The following is a 21533-nucleotide window of genomic DNA, read 5'->3' as shown; positions in this document are numbered from 1 at the left end:
CTACTGTGGCTACGACTACGACTAGGACTGGGACTGTTACTGCCAGATCTTTCATTATTGGGAGAATTTGCACGTGTGTCATTTTTTTTAGAGTCGCTTTCTACGTCGTTGCAAACAAAATAAAAGTACAAAGTTAAAAACTCCATGATACTTTACTAAAAAAAAATTTTCAACCGTACCTTCGTTATTACCTTCTTCATTTTCAGATTTATTTTGTAAATTATCATCTTTCTCTTTATCGCTATCGTCTTTATTGCTTTTTTTATCACTGTCTTTGTCACTTTGATTGTCACTTTCATCTCCTTCGTCTCCTTCTTCACCACTTTCTTTGTTTTCTTCATCTGAAATAATATTAACATGTTATTAATAACAATAATAATAAAAAAAACTGTTTTATAAAAAAAAAAAAAAAATTATATTTTAACCGGATTCTTTTGACTTTTCTCCAGTTCTAGTAATAGTAACAGTTTCCGGTTCCAATTCAGGTTCTTCTTCATCCTCTTCTTCTCCTGGATGTTCTAATTGTTTTTCTCTAAATCTTTGCATTTTATATTCTACTTCATTAATTGGCCTATGCTTAATAACTAGTCTTGTATTACTCGGAGCTTGGCCAGGTTTTTGTCTTCTCTTACTTAAACGTACTCTGATAAAAAAAAAAAAAAATGCATTTTTTTTCCAGAGAACAAATTTAAATTTGTGAAAAAAAAGATAAAATTAACAAACCTTGTCTCCAATTCATTATAATACATTCCACCCTCTCTAACTACGAGGAAGTAATTTTCTTCATAACCTTTGGATGCTTTATTTTTTACATTCCAATTATATTCCCTAGCCATTTTATACTCATATTCTTGATCATCCTCATAATCAATATTATTCTGAATGTCTGCTTTTCTTTTAGCTAATGTTTCTTCTGTGGGTAAGAAATAAGCTACAAATTGTTCTCCAGATTCATCCATCACTCCCCTTATCATAGCTTGCGACATTTCTTCTAATTGAGCCGGAACAGATCTACCAACAGGAGCAGGATCAGAATCAAATATTACTTGAGCACAAGGATATTTCCAGCCCTAAAAATAAACAAATAATATATAAGTAATACCTCACATTATTATTATTATTATTTTCATAAATAATATTTAGAAATAAAACATACATCAAAATCTGGAAACACTGGCAATATTTCAATAGGATAAACATTTGGTTTACTGTAATGTTTTTCAATGGGTTTGAGAGAATCTTCAAAAGTTTTTTCAATAGCTCTGATTTGACTTTCTCTGTCCATTATTAAAGGATCTTCTTTAAAGTTCTTTTTAATACTATAACCAACTTTTGCTTCAACTTTATCCATTGTTTGGGGTTGAAATCTAAAAAAAAAAAAAAAAATGTATGCATATAATTTTGTTAAACAGAGAAAAATTTTTTATTTAATGAATTGGATTTTAAATTTACCTAGTTTGTTCTGTTGAAATATATTCAGTTCTTCTAAGCCAAGACACACTGCGAGCATGATGCCTTGACCTAATGGAATCCTGTGGAGTAAGAACATCTTCTTCCAATAATTTTTCATCTGCTGGATCCAAAGTGGCTCCAATTTCTGCATTGTAAGCATCTTTATTAATTAAATCTATTGTTACTCCAAGATCATGTTCTGTTAAAACTTCATACTTGTAGTTTCTCTCTAAAGTAGTTGGCTTATAAGATATAAAACGAGCGGCATCAAAGGGATATTGAATAAATTTGGGATCAAAAGGAATATCCGGTAGAGTATTACAGTATTTTATCCTACAAACTAATTCAGTTCTAAAACAATAAAAAAAAAACACACATAAATTAAATGTTATTTTATTACTGTAATTAATTAATGAAATAGTAAACTGTATTTAACGCCAATATTATAAAAACAATTCCTGTAATTAACTAGTTTAAATACCTTTTTTCTGCATTTCTACTTTGTCTTTGATCCCTGTCAGGCACTTTATTGGTCTGAACAGTTGGTGCCATCGTGAAATATTTTTAAAATTACTTTATTTAACTATAATTATTGTTTTTCAGTCATCTATCTTTAAAATTAAAAATTTGAATACACTTTACAATACATACTTCACAAGCATAGAGTTAAATACAACAAATGAAAGGTAAAAAAAAAAAAGTCATTTTTATCTTAATTATTTTAAAATTTTGAAGAAAAAATTAAAATCATAAAATTTTTTTGAAAGAAAAAATAAGTAATAAAAATAATAATAATTTTTTAATTCTTAAAAAATAAATTCTATTAAGTATTTCTTTTTTGACGAGCGTAAAAATTCGTTATACACTCTATGGTTTAAAATTGGTACAGAAAGCACGGTACATGTGACTTTTATTTTAAAACAAAGTTACTCTGTATTTGATCGTTTTAATGATATTCTTAAATATTTGCTATTTTTAATTTAAAGAAATATGGGTAGAAAGGCAAGATTTAATGATGGAAGCAAACCAAAGTCTGGACCAGGAAGAAAAGCTAGAAAACAAAAGGATCCAGTATTTCCTCGATATTTATTCAGTAAGTTTTCAATATAGAATGTAAGTTTTTAGTAAATTGTTATATTTACATTTAATTTAAATTTAGGTGACGATACGGACAAAACCAATACTAAAAAAGGAAACAAATTTCTTTCTGGAGGAAAAAAGAATAAACTTGCGAAAAAAAAATCTTTGAATAAAAAGTTGCTAACTAGTTCAGAAAATAACCATATCGTGAATGGGGTTTCTTCACCTGAAAGAGTAAAAAAAAAGATACCCACAAAGAAAACCACAAAGGTCTTGAATGAAGAAGAAAATCTAGAATCAGATAATGCAAGTGACTTGAGTAGTGATTTGGATTTGCAAGATGATTTTAGTGGTGATTCTGATGCTTCTGAAAGCAGTCCTGATTCGAATTCATTGAAAATTGGAGAAAGCAAATCAGAAAAACAAAAATCAAACATTCAGCTTAATATTGGCCATAATGACATATTCACTTTTCCAAGTGAAGAAGAAATGGAAAATGTTCAAAGTCTGTCAGATGTACAACAAAGAATTAAAGATGTTCTCATAGTACTGTCTGATTTTAAAAAATTTCGAGACGAAAACAGAAAAAGACAAGATTATATTGACTTATTAAAAAGAGATCTATGTTCATATTATTCCTATAATGAATTTTTAATGGAAAAATTTATGAATTTATTCGAACTCAACGAACTTTTAGAGTTTTTAGAAGCTAGTGAAGTACATAGACCAGTTACAATTAGAACAAATAGTTTAAAAACTCGAAGAAGGGATTTGGCACAAGCATTAATAAATAGAGGAGTTAATTTGGATCCATTAGGAAAATGGACCAAAGTAGGTAAGAATTTTTTTTCGTTATCAATATTTCTCCATTTTCTATTTTTTCTTTATTTTTAAATGAAAAATAAATTCACAATTTTTTTTTTTTTCTTGTAGGTCTTGTTATTTTCTCAAGTCAAGTTCCGATTGGTGCAACACCTGAATATTTGGCTGGGCATTATTTAATACAAGGAGCATCTAGTTTATTACCCGTTATGGCACTGGCTCCTCGTGAAAACGAAAGGATTTTGGATATGTGTTCTGCTCCCGGAGGAAAAGGTTCACATATTGCAGCTGTCATGAAAAATACAGGAGTACTCGTTGCAAATGATGTTAATGCTGATAGAAACAGAGCAGTAGTGGGAAATTTTCATCGTCTTGGAGTTTCTAATTCGATTATTTGCAGTTATGATGGAAGAAAACTTCCGACAGTTTTAAAAGGTTTCGATAGGGTTTTGCTAGATGCTCCGTGCACTGGAACAGGAGTAGTTGCAAAAGATCCAACTGTTAAAACGAGTAAAGATGAGAAAGATATACAAAGATGTATTAATCTTCAAAAAGAATTAATTTTAGCAGCAATTGATTGTTTAAATCCTAATTCTGCTAGCGGAGGTTATTTAGTTTATTCCACTTGCTCCGTGTTGGTATGTTGGTTTTTTTAAAAATAAAAAAAAACAGTAGTTATTTATTGTAGTTTTTTTATTTATCTGTTTTAAAATAATTTTTAATTATTATTATTATTATTATTATTAGGTTGAAGAAAATGAATGTGTTGTCGAATATGCTCTAAAAAAAAGAGATGTTAAATTAGTACCCACTGGTTTAGAATTTGGTGAGCAAGGTTTTGTAAACTTTCGAGGAAATCGTTTTCATTCTACAATGAATTTAACGAGACGATACTACCCGCATTCGCACAACATGGACGGTTTTTTTGTGGCAAAATTGAAAAAGTGTTCGAATGCAATAAAAGGAAATAAAAAAAGTAATGACGCGCTTTCAAAAATATTTTTTTTTGTTTAAAGTTTTTTTTTAAAGCTTTTAAACATCACCAATAATAATTTTTTATTATTATTATTATTTACATTTTCAGATGAAGAGGAAGAAGAAACCGAAACGTTTGTTGTTGAAAACGTTGAAAATAACGTTCAAGTAAATAAGAAGACGTTAAAAAAAAGAAAAGCTGAAAAAAATATGGAAAACGTTTCGAATAAACGTCAAAAAAAAGAACCGAAAGAAAATAATAAATCTCCTCATAATAACTTAGTCAAAGTCCTTACAAATTCAAAAACAAATAATATGAAGGGAGTTAATACTTTAAAGAAAAATAAGAAAAGAAATGATGTGTCAAGTCCGAAAATCGTGGAAAAAGAGGAAATCGAAGGGGTGGATGATATTTCAACCCCAAAAATAATAAATTCTTTGAAAAAAAAGAAAAAAACCGTATTGAGCTCTCCCATAAGTGGTTCGTTTATTGTTGAAGACGTGACGGATTCCGGTAATTCGAATACGACTCCGAGTAAAAAACCTTTAAAAAATAAAATGTCGCCCACGAGTAAACGTCCATCGTTGAAACCTTCGGAAAAAAAAGAAATTCAAAAAAAATTAGGAATGAAAGTGGAAAAAGAATTGAATAAATGGATAGAAGAAGAGCGCAAAAAACAAAAATAATAAATTATTATTATTATTATTATTATTATAAATAATTAATATAATTTTATTATTATTGAAATTATGTATAAAAAAAAAAATGTCAATTTTTTATTATTATTATTATTATTATTATTATTTTTTCTGGCCCAATTTATATAAAAAGGTAGAAAAAATAATAATTTATGGTTAATAATGTAAATTAAATTAATTAATTTTTCCTATTTTTCAAAAAAAAAAATTCCACAAAAAATATTATTATTATTAATAAATATTAAATAAAGTATGAAATAATCGAGTCGGAGAGACATGAAATTTAAATTTTTTTTTTTTTTTTAAATGCGTGCTACGAAATCAAAATTTAAATCAGGTACAGTTAGGTATTTGTATATGAATTCATGTGTTAACTTAGTTTGAAAGCTGACGGACGAACATTTGGTAAAAATGATTTTTATACATTCGTATATTACGGTTTATTTATTATTATTATTATTATCATTAATAAATTTAGGTAAATATAATTTTATTAGTTCTTTAATAAGTTTTAATTATTTAATTAAAAAAGGGATTATTTAACTTTTCAAAAAAAAAAAAAAAAATGTTTTCAACAGGTACTTCAAATGGGATAAATTCAGGTATCGATTTGATGGAATTACAAAATGATTTATCATTAGGTACAAGTCAAACATCATCGGAATGTAAATGGAAAACCGTTTATGATAACGTCTCGTGTCCAGATCCTGACATAAATTATTATTATTATTCAGGGTTTGTTATTTTTTAATAACCTTATACTAAATACCTGTTTAAATAACTCTCATTTGTACTTTTTTCAGGTTGAACGACGATGAAAAAATTAAAATAAATTTATTGGAAAAAAATTTCCTACAGGAAACTTCGTGGGATCCCCACAAACACAATTTGGTATACATTCACGGCTACGGTGGTGGTGGTGGGGGTGGGGGTGGTGACACCGATGAAGTTTTTCCAACTTCCATCATAAAAAATGGTATGATAAAAAAATTTTCCGAGAAAAATAAGGTACGATTAAAATTTTAATTAAAAAATTTTTAGCTTACATAAATAACGGATCGTATAATTTATTTATCGTCGATTGGAGTCCCCTTTCTAAACCTCCATGTTATTTATCATCCGTTTATAATTTAAATAAAGTATCCAAGTGCACGGCAGAATTATATAAAATGATTCGTTCCATGGGAATATCATCGAATGGTATCACATGTGTTGGTCACAGTTTGGGAGCACACGGTTGCGGATTAATTAGCAAACATATTGATTTTAGAATGCATCGTATAATTGGTAAAAAAAAAAAAAAAAGAAAATTTTGTAAAAGGTTTCAAGCGTGAACCTGAAATATTTTTTTGTTAAATAAAGGTCTCGATCCGGCCGGTCCAATGATAACAAGTATGACAAGATTAAAATCGGAAATGGCAAACGACGTCCAAGTAATATACACGAATGCTGGAAAATTCGGTGATATTTTCACCGATGGAAAAGTTAATTTTTGCATAAACGGAGGAAAAATTCAACCGAAGTGTAGAAATTCAGGTACGTTCAATTAAGAAAACATTTTTGGAATTTTTATGTGAAATCGTGTAACGAATTTTTAATTCCATTAGATATCGGTATGGATTTATGTAGTCACATGGCTTCCGTATGTTATTTGGCAGAAAGCGTTGATGGTACCATTGCACGAGTGGCTAAACCATGTGCTAGACAATGTCCTTTTGGCCCTAGGAAAAGTCAAGGACCGATTAAAGCCGTAATAATGGGTCAAAACACACCGAACGGGTACATTTTATTAATTATTCAACTTATTAAATTATTTTTAATAATAATAATGATTTTTTTTTTTAAACAGAGTCAGCGGTTCTTATTGTTTACAAACAAACGAAACTCCATATTGTCCTAGGGAAGGAAATTTAAAAGGACATCCTTGGTGTTGTTTGAATGAAAATTAAAAATAAATAAATAAATAATCCGATCGTTATTTTAAATTTTTTTTTTATTTTGTTTCTTTTGAAAATAAACAAAAATTACCGTTAAGTTTTTTTTTTATGATTTTAAAAATAAATTTTTTATTAAGAACAATGACCTTTGTAAACAAAAACAAAACACACACGCACGCACGTGGTTTATGCATTTTTTATATCTTGTCACATAATAAGTACCTACGGGTACTTATTGAATTCATTATCGAATTCTAATTTTTACATGACACGTGCACAAAATAATTAAATAATTTTATTTTTTACTCTTTACTTAACTGATTGATTGATTGTTTTTAAAAATCATTTTGGGAAAAAAATATGGTAAAATTTTCATTTGGGAATCAATCAAAATTTTATCATGTAAAAAAAGGGAAAAAAAAAACTTGAACCCAATCATTTATTTTTTTAATAAAATTTATTTTTTTTTTAATATTAATAATAATAATAATTACATTTATTTTTAAAATAAATATGTATGTATTAAATAATAATCAAAGGTCAGATAAAGATAAAAAAAAATATTTTATTAAATTTTATTTTTAAACAAATAATAAATGTTTAGTTTTAAAAAATTTCACTTTGTTTTTTTTCATTCATTTTTAATATTAAAATTTTATTAAAAAAAAAAATTTAAAATGAAAAAAATAAATAAATTAATTTTATTAATAATGAACGTTTTAATAATTTTTTGTCATGGGATAAAAGGAAATTCATTTCCGGATGATTTTTTTTTCGGTTTTGCAACAGCAAGTTATCAAATCGAAGGCGGATGGAAAGATGATGGTACGTGTGAAAATTTTTTTTTTTTTTTTTTTTTTATTTTAATCAAAAATAATAATAATAATAATTTTATTTTAGGTAAAGGAGAAAATATTTGGGATAGATTGGTACATAATGATAATGAAAAAATAAAAGATGGATCGACTGGAGACATTGCTTGTGATTCATATCATTTATATAAAGAAGATGTTCAATTGTTAAAAAATTTAAACGTTGTTACTTTTCTCTTGGGGGGGGCGGGGGGAAGTGTTATTATCAATAAAATCCTTTATCTTGAATTTTTTTAGGCTGACGTTTATAGATTTTCTTTATCATGGTCAAGAATATTACCTAATGGAGATTTATCTAAAATCAATCAACCTGGAATTATCTATTATAAAAATTTATTAAATGAATTGATAAATAACAACATAAAACCGATGGTATCATCTTTTTATTAAATAATAAATAAAAATTAAAACAATTTTAACCGTTAAAAACATTTTTAAATTATTATTAATTAATTAATTAAGGTAACTTTATATCATTGGGATTTACCTCAACCCTTACAAAATTTGGGTGGTTGGACGAATCCAATAATTGTTGATTATTTTGAAGATTATTCAAAACTTGCCTTTCAAGAATTTGGAAATATGGTAAAAGAAAAAATTTGTTTATTATCATTTAAAAATAAATAAATAAATAATGTTTTAATAAAGAAACACACACACACACACAGGTTAATTGGTGGATAACATTTAACGAACCTTTTGAAATATGTAAAAACGGTTATGGAGAAAATTCAAATGCTCCTGCACTTAATATGTCCGGAAAAGCTGATTATTTATGTGCACATAATATACTTAAATCTCACGCACGTGCTTTTCATGTTTACGATGAAATATTTGCAAAATCCCAAAAAGGTTTGTATTAAATAAATAGATAAAATAAAAAGATTTTTCCCATTGTTTTGATTTTTTTTCAGGTCAGGTAGGCATTACACTAAATGGTGGTTGGAATGAGCCATTGACAGATTCAGAAGAAGATAAAATGGCTGCTGAAACTGCTCTGGAATTTTCCGTAATGTTAAATTTTTTTTTGTTGTGATAAGATATTTCTATATAAAAGTTTATTTTAATAACAAAAAAAAATGAATTTTTTTTTTTGTTCAGATTGGTTGGTTTCTTCATCCTATACTTGGACCAGGAGGAGATTATCCAAAAATAATGAGAGAAAATATAGATAAAAATAGTAAGAAAGAAAATTTACCGAGATCAAGACTTCCAAATTTCGACAATTTTTGGAAAATACACATTCAAGGTAATAATTTTCTTACATCTTGCCATTAAATATATACTTTTCACACCTAAAAACCAAAATTTTTTTTTTTGAAAGGAACTCTTCATTTTCTTGGTGTAAATCATTATTCTACTTACCTTACGACACCATCCAACGAAATATATCCTGTTCCATCTTATATGAATGATTTAGGAGTTTCTTTTAGTCAAAATTCATCATGGCCTCCTTCTAGTGCTTCTTGGTTAAAAGTCGAACCGATCGGATTTCGAAAAAAATTAAATTGGATTAAAAATTACACACGTAATTTTCCAATCATAATCACCGAAAACGGTTATGCAGACGATGGAAAACTCTGCGATACAGAAAGAATTAATTATCATTCGGTAAATATTGTTTTAAATTAATATCCTCGCGAAAAAAAATAATAAAATTAACCATATTAATTTTCAGAAATATTTAAACGAATTATCGAAATCAATTTTGATTGATGAATGTAATGTAATGGGATACGTTGCTTGGAGTTTATTTGATAATTTCGAATGGAATGACGGTTACAGGTTATTAAACGTTAATCATTATTATCATTTATGTATATCAAAATTAAAAACAATGATTTTTTCTATTACAGTTTAAAATTTGGAATATACAACGTTAATTTCACGCATCCCAATCGTATTAGAAAAGCAAAATCATCCGTTGAATTTTTTAAAAAATTAATAAATAATCATACAATTGAACCATTATTAAATTAATAAATCGATAAAATTGATTTCTTACATATTTTTTTACCTTTTTTTTCGAGATTATCATTTCTTTCATCAAGTCATGTAACTACAAACAAATTTTTCTAAATCCACTGCCATTTTTTTCTTTTAATTGAATAAAACCGTTAATAAGGTCATAGAGATAAAAAACGTTAACGCATGATAAATTTTAAAAAAGCGCAATTGCCATTGACATTGGATAGTAATTATCGCGGTTTGACAATTACTTTTATTTTTTTTACTTATGTTAAAAAAAAGACAATTAGTTTTATCGTAATTAGTAGTATTTTAAAATTGTAAAAAATGTATTATTACTTTATAAAATTAACAATCAATCTAATCATCTTATTTTTCTTTCTTTCTGTTTAATAAAATTTCATTAATTAAAATTATGCACGTATAAAAAACAATGGTGAAAGAAAAATTTATTTAAAATAAAATATGATACTTCTGTTGTTAAAACTATTCTTTAATTGGTCATGTAAAGAAAAATATCAACGACAATAATTACCAAATAAAAAAAAAAAAAAAGCAGGAAAATACAAGTAAGTACCTTCTAATCAAAAGACAGACCTAAGTTAAGGCATATCTTCTTAAAAGTACCCTACTATTATTTTTTTTGTTAAAAATGTAAATTAATTTGATCTAATAGGACACCGTTGTAAAGAATGTGGGGCTTGACCAATCAAAATTTAAACATTATCAAACCATTTCCTGTATTCAAAGGTTATAAAAAATATGTGCCAATACCTCCAGGTATGATATCGTTAAAACATGGAGTCGAAGAAGTTTACATTTGTACTCTTGTTATTGTTGATAACCTTCGTTAACTCAGGTAAGCAAGAATTTCATTTAAAAAAATTTTTTTTAGGTTTTTATACCTGTTTAACGGTTTTTGTAAAAAGTAAATTACTTTCAGGAAAGTTGACGAACGTTAACAAAAACGATGAAGAAGAAGAAGACATATATAAGTATGTGGCCAAGCAAGACGTGATTGAATTTCAAAAACTATTGAAAGTTTTCGGTAAAGAATATGGTAAAAGTTGGACGGTGATTCCAGATGGTGAAGGTTTATCCCAACTTGCTTTACTGGAGGCTCCAGAATACGTTGGAAGAGCTGATATGAGATACGAACTGAGTGAAATGCCGGATGCCGTCAAATTGTTATTATACACACGGTAAAAAAAAAAACAAAAGTATCGAAAAATTATTAATGTATTAATTATTTACACATATGTAATTTAAATAAATTATTTAGTGACGTACCTGAAGGAATTCCAATCGAACCAAACACACTGGAAATTTCCGATTATGATTCTTCAAAGCCAACAAAAATTATTTGTCATGGATGGATGGCGAGTTCCAATTCATCAGTTATAAAAGGAATTAAAGATGGTATTTTATTTTTTAATAAAGATACACAATTAAAATAAATAATTAAATAATAAAATTGAATAAATTTCAAATAGCTTACCTGGACAATCAAAATGTCAACGTTATCGGAGTGGACTGGAGCACAATATCAAATGATTATTTTTATCCAAATGCAGCTGGAGCAGCTATAACAGTTGGAAAATATTTAAGTTCCATAATTGATTCGTGGGTAAAACAAGGAACAATGAAATATAACGATATCCATTTTATTGGTCATTCTTTGGGTGCACATGTTAGTGGTTTTACCGGACAATACACCAGACGAAAATTAGGAAGAATTTCAGGTATCTAAAAAACAAAACTGATGTTTTTTTTGTTGTTAATCACAACATTGCTAATTTGTTACAATTCAGGTTTAGATCCTGCACTTCCTGGTTTTCAACTTGGTAAAGGTCCTAACGACAGATTGGATCCCACCGATGCTAATTTTGTAGATGTGATACATACAGCTGCTGGTATACTTGGAATAAGTATAACTGCTGGACACGTTGATTTTTATCCAAATGGTGGAACTCCTTTTCAACCGGGTTGCAGCGTTAGTTGGCTACCTACTAGTACTCGTAAGATTTTTAAAAAAAATAAAACGTACGAGTAAAAATTAATTAATTATATTTCTCACGATTTTCTTTCTTTTTGATTTCCAGAGGCTTGCAGTCATGGTAGATCTCATGAATATTTTGCTGAATCAATACGAGATAATGATTTTAAAGCTGTTGGATGTTCGGATTGGGATCATTTTAAAAAACACAAATGTAAAAATATTTTTGCAACAATGGGAGAATACACATCACCAAAGGTTAGAGGATCATTTTATTTAAAAACAGACAGTAGCGCACCTTTTGCTTTAGGAATAAACGGTACACTTTATTAACCTTTTTTTTTGTTTTTCTTAATATAATTTTATTTATTCTTTTAATAAAAAAAAAAAAAAAAAATTATTAATAATAATTAATTGAAAATTAAAATTAATTTTATATGGTTTTATGACCAATAAAATAAAAAATATTTTACACACGCTATTGAGGTATTTATAAACAAAAAAAAAAGTACATAAATAAACGGGGGGGGGGGAGGGAGCAGGGAGATGAGTAATTTTGTTAATTTTTAAACCGGTACAAAAAAAACACATCGAATTTTATTTACGTATGTTAAAGTTTTTCTTTTTTTTTTTAAATAATAAAATTATTAATAACGGAAAATTTATTTTAACTAACAAATTCCCTCACGGATTTTAAAAAAATTTTTACAATTTAAAAATAAAAATCATTAAAATATATTTTCCCGCAAATTTTTTTTTTCTTCTTCTTTTTATTAATATTTCATTATCATTATCATTATTATTATTATTATTATTATTATTATTATTATTATTATTACGTAATATTATATAATGAAAATAAATTTAAAATTAAATTAATAAACCTTTAACAATTTTTATTATTTTTTTCAAATTTTATGTATAAAATATTTAAGTAAATAAAAAAAAAATAATAATAATAATAATAATAATTACAAACAGAATAATAATGTAAATCGAATAAAATATCAAACGTAAATTTTCGACGGGGGGAGGGGAGGTGGAGGTGGGGCTGTTTACAAACGAAAAAAAAAAAAAAAAGATTTTTTTTTCCTTTCTCATCGTTTTTACTACTATTACTACTCTATTTAAACATTATTTCATTATTTAATCTATATAACTTATTTCAAAAAAAAAAAAATAATAATAATAATAATAATCCACCGATAATTTTCATTAATAATAATAATAATAATAATTGGTTTTTTTTTAACATTTCGTTTGATTAATTAAAATTAAATACTAATATGATAAATTTTTTTTTTTTTTTGATCATATCTTGTGATCATCATCATTATTAATTAGAAAGCAGTCAAAGATTATAAGTAAACCATAAGGCATTTTTGTCTTTAAAAAAAAAAAAAAAAAAAAAAAAAATTGAATCCAATTTTTACTTTGAAATACTTAACACACATAAATACGAAAAATTTCAATTTTTCGATTTTCAATCGTTATCCACTCCGTTCATTCTGTCCGAATCTCTAGATCTGAAAAATTAATTATTTATCATTATTATTATTATTATTATTATTTGTGATTGTAAAGTAAAAGATGGTCATTTACAAACCTGCTTCTAGAATCTCGACTCCTCGATCTCTCACTAGGAGATCTAGACCTAGATCTTGATCTGGAATGAGACCTTGATCTGGATCTAGACCTGGATCTTTGATCGCTAGATTTTGAACGTCTGTCGCGAGATCGACTCCTTGAATTACTTCGAGATCTAGAATGTCTTCGAGGAGATCGAGACCGTGTGCGAGACCTGTAATAATAATAATAATAATAATTGAAAATGAAACATTCAAACTATATAAATATATATATATATATATCAATTGTAAATATGCGATAAAGTACCCTTACATTATTGATTGATTGATTGATTGTTATTGATTTTTGCTATTCGTCATTCACAAAAAAAAAAAAAAAAAAAAAAAAAAAAATGGAATGCGTGATAACCGTCTGTTTTTTCTTTCTTTATTTCTTTTAACAGCAAATTTTATTTTAATAATTTTCAGGGTATGCAAGTGTGGCATTTAAGAAGGTAACAATACCAAATATTAAAGTCGGTTAAATTTAATGTATTGTCTTGCAACAACTAGGTTGTTATATAGGAGATTTAAATACTATTATTATAGGAAGCGGAATAAATAGTTTTTAAAATTTTAAATTTAGTGTACACAATGCAAAACAGACTCTTAAATCAACAAGTCTGTTTTGAAGCTGATAAAAGATATATTGAATACAAGACTCACAGAGATTATAAGGCTAGACAACAACAGAGAGCAAGTACTGCGCCGATTAAAAACAAACGAAGCGGAGGAAGATTACAAAATAAACAAGTTCGGAGTTCTCTTCGAAGGATCACTACGAGATTACTACGAAGGATTACTCGAAGATTACTTCGAAGAGAAGACTCAGCCGATTCCCCTATAAAGTGGAGGAATAAACAATTTTATAAAAAATTTTTCCATTTTGGGGCTGTGATTGAATGACTAATAAATGATGTTGAAAATAAAAATTAAAAAATTAAAAAAAAAAAAAAAAAAAATCATTCAACCACAACAAATATTTTTTTTATATAATAACATAACCCAAATTTAAAGCTAAATAAAATACATGTATTTTATTACTGCTTAATAACCTTTTAAAATAATAAAACTTTTTAAAAAATTGTGAAATCATAAAAAATTTAATTGAAAATATGTTTTTTTTTAGTGTTATATTTACCTTCTTCGAGAACTTCTGTGCCTGTTACAATCCCTTGCATAATGACCTCTTTCTCCACATTCATAACATCTATCATCAGGATTGAAAGGTCTCCCTCTTCGTGGAGGAGGACCTCTATCTCTTCTTCTTCCTCCCATTCCATTTGAAGGTTCTACTCGAACTCTTCTACCACATACTGTTCTATTGTTGGAAATTGAATAATGCAAAAAGGTAAGAATGTAAAAACAAATTACCAAACCCCATTAAAAATAAAAAAATTAAATATAGAATTTTTTTTTTTTCAGATTATTAAAAATTACCTTCCATCCAAACCTCTCACGGCATCATCTGCATCTCTTGGATCTTCAAATTCCACAAAAGCAAAGCCGGGAGGATTTCTTGCTACCCAAACATTACGCAATGGTCCGTAGTAACCAAAAGCATCCTCAAGTTCTTGTTTAGATGCTGAAGATCCCAGATCCCCGACGTACACCTTGCAGTCTGATCCCGAATCTCGATATCTAGACATTTTAAATCTAGAAAAATTAAAAATACCGGTCTCTGAAATTTACAAATTAGAGGTTATGATTAAAAGCGTCGTTCTAAATCCGATAAAAACTTTAATTAAATAATATTATAAAGAAAACGTTTTTTAAAACGTTACGTTTAAAATATTTTAATTGTGAATAAAAATTGAAAGATTACCTATATATCGCTTAGTCACCAATTTTAGAAAAGATCACGTTTACTTTAACAATATACTTAATCATAGACTAAGTCAGATATGCCTAAAGTACGTTCAGAAATCCTTTTTTAAAAAAAAACTTTTAACGAAAAATGCCGGATGTAGTACAGCGCTCTTGAGGAAATCTTAAGCTAAAAAAATATTTTTTGTGTTCACTTAAACGGTATGGTAATAATTAAAATTATCATTTGGCCACATTCTTATTAATTTTTAATGCCGTGATATTTGATATCTAAAAAATTATACAAAATAAAATGCCTTTCTACAGCTTTGCCCGACTATTTTTTTTTTGTAAAACAAATCATTAAACTTAAAAGTTTCATAGAACTTTACAGTATAAAATATTAAAAAATTCTTTCTGCATGGAATTTTTGAAGATAAAATAATTAAGTTATAATAAAAGTTTTTCAAAAATAATAATAGAAAAATTTATAAACTCTATTAAGTCTAATGCATCCAAAAGTATTGAGAATATCATTTATGGCAAAAGGAAGTTAATTGTTTCAGGTTTAGGGGCTGAAAATTGCTAATATTTTAATATTATCGCATAATATTTTTATTAACTCATGTTTTTTTTTGATTTTGTGCATGTCAAAAATTGCTAATCAAAACGGGAGGAATTAGAAGTTTAAAATAAATTTTTGTGTAAAAAAAAAAGAGTCAAGTTGGAAACTTTCATAAATACAAAAAAAAATTTTATATAATTTTTTGCATAAATAGTAAATAATACAAAAAATTTATTATATAAAAATTTATTTATTATTATTTTTATTATTTAAAATTAAATTATTGGAATTATTTGAATTAAAAGATTGAATACAGAATTTAGTTTGATGTTTTAGTAGTTTAAATCAAGTTGCTGTAATGGCGAACATGTCATGAAGGTACCATATCTACTTTGTGGGCCTACAATGGAAGAAAATAGCCCATCTACTAACCATAATGGACAGATAGGACCAGCTTCTGGCGGTACAAATGTTGGTAGTAAACAAAATGAAGAAGGAAATCAGGGACCGCAATACTCAATACCAGGAATTTTACATTTTATACAGCACGAATGGGCTAGGTTTGAAATGGAACGATCGCAATGGGAAGTTGATCGTGCTGAATTACAGGTAAATTGTTTGTACAATAAAGAAATTCTTTCCATTAATTCAATAATCTTCACGGATTTTATTTATTTTTAAAAACTATTGGATATTTTTGAAGCACACATTTTTAATTATTAACAAGCCAGTTTTTAAATTAAATAATGTCATTCTTTGTTATTTGTTTTTTTTTTACATTCTGATTACAAAATTATTATTACAATCTAACATTCAAGTTATAAAACATTTTTAAATATAATTTTAATGAATTACATTGTGAATAAATTTAACTTATTGAGTTTTAGTAATGAAATTACCAAATGTATAATACTACTTGTTATTTAAAGTAATTTTCATAATATGTCTGATAATTCACATAAAAATTTTTTATAAAAAATTTCAATAAGCTTATTTATTAATTAAACTTTTATTTTGTGCTGTTTTCAGAAATATCAGGATATTTTATTTTTTGAGATCTTAAAAGGTTAAATTAAAACATTTTGAATTTTTAAGTAGTTCTTTATCAAATTTAAATTTTTATTTGTGTTGAATATAAAATCAATTTAAATCGAAAACATTTTTATAAAATTTAATTATAATTTCTAAATTTTTTAATAATAATATTTAATATTGACTAGTTATTTATTTCATAATTAAAATAATTATACTGAAATATTATATTTTTTATATACTGAAATAATAATTGTCATTATTAGTTATGCGAAATTTTCAAATTTTTTTTGCATGTAAATTTATTCGTGTCGATGTTTTTTATCGAGTACTTTTAGTGTACGATTGATTAAGCGGCTGCATTTTTTTTCTCAAACAATTTTAAATAAAAAGTTTTTTTTTTAAATACAGCCAAAAGACTTATTTGATGTTTGTTTAAATAATTAATATCATTCTCAATTATATAAATGTGTTAAATATGTTTTATTAAATTCAATTATAAAAATTACGAATAAAATAATCAATACAAATTAAAATCTTTTTTTAATTTTTTCATCATCATTGGAAAAATATTTTTTTTATTTTTACTTTTATTAAATTAATAAATCAAATTAAATTTATAATTTATGTTATTTTCAGGCAAGAATAGCTTTTCTTCAAGGTGAAAGAAAAGGTCAAGAAAATTTAAAACATGACCTGATACGTCGAATAAAAATGTTAGAATATGCTTTAAAACAAGAAAGGGCAAAATTTCACAAGTTAAAATATGGAACAGATATTCAGCAAGAAGATATTAAACCACCAACTGGAATATATGATGAAGGAGGTGAAACTGGAGTTACTTTGGACTCTGAAACTCCTTATTCAGCAGTTAGCAATATTACATGGAAACAAGGAAGACAGCTTTTAAGGCAGTAAGTAAAAAAATTAATATTTATTTTTTATATTTAAAAAAAAAAAAGTTTTTATTCGACTCTCTTATAGTAGTAATTTACATCATTTAAATAACAGTTAGTTTATGGTAAGTCATATTAAAATTGTTTAACAAGGTCATATAAATTTATTTTTCTCAGCATATGCTGTTATAAATAATATTTATTTTTTTAAAAATTTTTTCTTATGATGACACCTAATTTTTAATGAATATGTATTTTTTTTTTTTTTTTTTTAATATTTAAGATACTTGCAAGAAATAGGATATACTGATACAATCATTGACGTCCGATCAAATAGAGTAAGATCATTACTCGGATTAAATAATAATGCGGAAACGGAAGAAAATTTAAATAATCCTGGGGGGTCGGTGAATGGAAACGAAGCTTCGAACAAAAGAGCAAATGAAAATCAGGGCAGGCCCACTCCTGCCAAAAAGGTAGATTCCCTTTTTTTTATTTTAAACCATTTTAATTATTTAAGTTTTGACTATTATTATTTTTTTCTAGTCACAACCGTCTGTAACTGACGCGATGCAACGTCATAATAGGGAAGCGATGATGCTCGAAACAGAAGCAGCTATTATGGCAAATTTTGAATACTTAGGTCATGATGATGTAGAAATGGACGATGAGGATATGGGAGATGATTTGGAAGATCAAGATGATATTAAGTGTGCTAAACACAAGTCAAAGGTATTAAAGTAAATTCGAAAATTTTTTTTTATATATTTTAAAACTTTTTATTTTGAACTTTTTTTTTTTTTTTGTAGGCTCTAATTGACAATAATGACGTAGATCCGGAAGTAGAAGAAGTATTAAATGAATTCAGTCTTATAACTGAATCTGCAGGAGACGGCGTAGAATGGGATTCGTTTGCCAAAGGTTTTTCTTCTCATCGACCTGGGAAAGACGAAGATTTAGACTGTACATTGGGCTTGGGTGAATTGGCTCAATTAACTGTCAATAATGATGCCGAAGCTACATATGATGTTAGTTATTTAATTAAACTTTTTTTTTTTTTTTTACTTAGTTAAAGTTATTTTTGTATAATCGAATTTTATTGGATGCTTTATATTGATCCTTGAAAATAAGAATAATTGAATTAAATTGTAAATTTATTTTTGTACTCGAGTTCTAAAAGAACTTGGAAATAAAGTATCCAATAAAAATAAATGTAATTGTGGTGGGGAAATAATTGTTATCGATTAATTCTTTTTAATTTAAGGTTTCAACAAATAAAGAAGCTTTTCGAAAAACTTGGAATGCGAAATACACGCTAAGAAGTCATTTCGATTGCGTACGAGCTTTGGCATTTCATCCTGTAGAACCGGTATTAATAACAGCCAGTGACGATAATACTTTAAAATTATGGAATTTGCAAAAAACGGTTTTTGCTAAAAAGTTAGTTTTAATTAAAAATATTTTAATATTTTATTTTAATGAAAATGGGATGGGGAGCGTACATTTATTTAAAAAAAAAAAAAAAACTTTAAATTTCTTTTAATTTCAGGTCAGCATCATTAGATGTAGAACCCTTATACACTTTTAGATGTCATACAGGACCTGTTTTATCAGTGGTTATGAGTGCAACCGGTGAACAATGTTACAGCGGAGGACTGGATGGAGCCATTCATTGCTGGAATTTACCAAGTCCTAATGTGGATCCATATGATTCTTTCGGTGAGTTTAAAAAAAAATTTTATTTACGTTTTCACTTTAGGTAATTAATAATTATTGAATAAACTAAAGAAATTTAATGTTTCATTATTTTCCAGATCCGGAAGTTTTAATCCAAACTCTTAGTGGCCATTTTAATGCAGTTTGGGGATTACGTATACACTCTAGTAAACCTCATTTATTATCATTTTCTGCGGATGGCACAGTAAAACTATGGGCTCCCAATGTTAAAGACGCATTGTTAAATACATTTAAATCAGAGCAAGGTTGATTTTTAAAAAAAATTGACATTTGCAGTCGTAATAAAAATTTCGAAAATAATAATAATAATAACCATTTTATTTTACAGATGGGTCTCCGACATCGGTAGATTTTGTACGGGACGAAGCTAATCACATCGTAACCGCTTTTAGTTCGTCAAATTGTGTAATTTTTGACTGTGAAACTGGTAAACCCGTCGTACGGTTTGAAAATAATCAGGTAAGAATAAGTTTACCGGGGTTTTTTTTTTTTTTTTTTTTTTTTGAATAGTTATTTTATACTGAGAGAATTAAATTAAATGTTTTTATGAATGCGTAGGAGGGTTCAAATACTACACCGACAGAACGACTAATCAACAGAGTTGTATGTCATCCTTCGCTACCCTTAACAATCACAGCACACGAAGACAGACACATTCGCTTTTACGACAATAATAGTGGAAAATTGGTTCATTCGATGGTTGCTCATTTGGATGCGGTCAGTAGTTTAGCAGTCGATCCCAACGGTTTATTTTTGTTATCAGGAAGTAAGTTAATTGTCAGGAGGAGGATTAATTATATTAAAATTAAAATTTTCTTTAAAAAAAATTAATTGTGAATATTTTTAATAGGTCACGACTGTAGTATTCGTTTATGGAATTTGGATAGTAAGACGTGTGTTCAAGAAATAACGGCGCACCGGAAAAAATTCGATGAAAGTATTCTCGATGTTGCATTTCATCCATCGTCTCCCTATATAGCCAGCGCGGGAGCCGATGGACTTGCCAAAGTGTTTGTTTAAGGTAAAATTATTTTGTTTTTAAAAAAAAAAGGGGGGGGGGATTTTCATAAACAAATTTATATATGAATTTATGAATGTGAGTACATTTTCAGATTGATTTGGAACCTAAATATTAACGAGAAAAAGTATTTAGTGTGATAAAAGAAGGAAAAAAAAAAGGAAAAAAAAAAAAGAAAAAAAAAAAAAAAAAAAAAAAAAAATTTGAGCTGGTGGGAAATAATCGTGGGTCGAAGGAAGGAAAACGTACTTAGTAGATGGACAAATGTATTAATTATAAAACGCTAAATAGTCGTCGTCGTCGTATTTGCTTTTATATTTAAACATATTTTACACATTAACTTAACACAAACAATGAAAGAATGCTCTTTTTTTTGAAGGGAAGAAAAAGAAAAACAACAACAAAAAGGTATAAAATATATATTTTTGGTATTTTTAATTTACAAAAAATAAAAAAAAATTAAAAAATCTGAAAGGAAAGTAGGCGCATTGTAATAAATATATATTAAAATTACAAATTGTATCGTTTTATAATTTTATGTACTGTATAAATATTAATATTTATATTAGGTAAAAGTCAATGGTCGGTAATAAATCGGTTCACAATTTTACTTTGAAAAAAAAAAAAATAATGTAATCTGGCAGATCAGGTTATAATAAATAAAATAAATAAATAAACCATAGGAAAGAAGTATGGTAAAACAAATAAAATTTAATTATTAGTATGCAGTGGAAAATCTTAGTATATTTTTCAACAAAAAAAAAAAAAAAAAAAACCAATTTTACATTGCTTTCTTTTCTCTCATTAATAATATATTTATTATTATTTTTTATCATAATTTTATTTATTAATTTTTCAAATATGTTTTTTTTTCTCTCTCTCTCTCTCTCTCAATTGTATAAGTATAAAAAAGAAGAATAAAGAAAGAAAAGAATATATATAGATATATAAATGTTTCATTCGTCAAGCAATATTTTTTCAATAAAAAATTTTCTTTTTAGCAAATTTATTAAAAATGTAGAATAAATAAATAAATAATTATTATTATTA

General features: G+C 26.7%; 6 protein-coding genes across 6 annotated transcripts; 4 read left to right on the top strand and 2 right to left on the bottom strand.

Moving 5' to 3' along the window:
* Window positions 1-87: 87 nt before the first annotated feature.
* Phum_PHUM241370 (RNA polymerase-associated protein, putative) lies at window positions 88-2004 on the bottom strand (the record flags this gene model as incomplete). Its single annotated transcript, XM_002426166.1, has 6 exons — window positions 88-322; window positions 440-643; window positions 724-1070; window positions 1157-1367; window positions 1453-1803; window positions 1934-2004. 6 exons carry the CDS (start codon window positions 2002-2004, stop codon window positions 88-90), a joined length of 1419 nt encoding a protein of 472 aa, XP_002426211.1.
* Window positions 2005-2442: 438 nt separating this feature from the next.
* On the top strand, window positions 2443-5016 carry Phum_PHUM241360 (Proliferating-cell nucleolar antigen p120, putative; the record flags this gene model as incomplete). Its single annotated transcript, XM_002426165.1, has 5 exons — window positions 2443-2545; window positions 2612-3367; window positions 3466-3992; window positions 4102-4330; window positions 4439-5016. The coding sequence occupies 5 exons, from the start codon at window positions 2443-2445 to the stop codon at window positions 5014-5016; spliced, it is 2193 nt and encodes a 730-aa protein (XP_002426210.1).
* A 625-nt stretch (window positions 5017-5641) lies between these two features.
* Phum_PHUM241350 (beta-glucosidase, putative) lies at window positions 5642-9817 on the top strand (the record flags this gene model as incomplete). Its single annotated transcript, XM_002426164.1, has 15 exons — window positions 5642-5763; window positions 5832-6004; window positions 6070-6315; window positions 6391-6564; window positions 6636-6788; window positions 7713-7790; window positions 7866-7999; window positions 8075-8209; window positions 8300-8422; window positions 8506-8689; window positions 8752-8846; window positions 8939-9086; window positions 9162-9448; window positions 9516-9622; window positions 9694-9817. 15 exons carry the CDS (start codon window positions 5642-5644, stop codon window positions 9815-9817), a joined length of 2283 nt encoding a protein of 760 aa, XP_002426209.1.
* Window positions 9818-10497: 680 nt separating this feature from the next.
* Phum_PHUM241340 (Ves G 1 allergen precursor, putative) lies at window positions 10498-12134 on the top strand (the record flags this gene model as incomplete). Its single annotated transcript, XM_002426163.1, has 6 exons — window positions 10498-10654; window positions 10749-11007; window positions 11088-11224; window positions 11299-11547; window positions 11617-11823; window positions 11908-12134. The coding sequence occupies 6 exons, from the start codon at window positions 10498-10500 to the stop codon at window positions 12132-12134; spliced, it is 1236 nt and encodes a 411-aa protein (XP_002426208.1).
* A 2123-nt stretch (window positions 12135-14257) lies between these two features.
* Window positions 14258-15078, bottom strand: Phum_PHUM241330 (transformer-2 sex-determining protein, putative; the record flags this gene model as incomplete). Its single annotated transcript, XM_002426162.1, has 4 exons — window positions 14258-14335; window positions 14430-14484; window positions 14571-14750; window positions 14870-15078. 4 exons carry the CDS (start codon window positions 15076-15078, stop codon window positions 14258-14260), a joined length of 522 nt encoding a protein of 173 aa, XP_002426207.1.
* A 1127-nt stretch (window positions 15079-16205) lies between these two features.
* Phum_PHUM241320 (Striatin, putative) lies at window positions 16206-20485 on the top strand (the record flags this gene model as incomplete). The annotated part of the gene is made up of 12 exons (XM_002426161.1): window positions 16206-16420; window positions 16619-16718; window positions 17472-17746; window positions 18012-18204; window positions 18275-18460; window positions 18538-18756; window positions 18993-19113; window positions 19283-19487; window positions 19517-19710; window positions 19794-19934; window positions 20049-20231; window positions 20316-20485. 12 exons carry the CDS (start codon window positions 16206-16208, stop codon window positions 20483-20485), a joined length of 2202 nt encoding a protein of 733 aa, XP_002426206.1.
* Window positions 20486-21533: the final 1048 nt, after the last annotated feature.

This window comes from Pediculus humanus, genomic scaffold (assembly GCF_000006295.1).
Source record: "Pediculus humanus corporis 1103172107612 genomic scaffold, whole genome shotgun sequence".
In the NCBI taxonomy this organism is placed as follows: domain Eukaryota; kingdom Metazoa; phylum Arthropoda; class Insecta; order Psocodea; family Pediculidae; genus Pediculus; species Pediculus humanus.
Note: the sequence above shows the minus strand (reverse complement) of the source record. Positions and strands in the feature narration are given on the sequence as shown.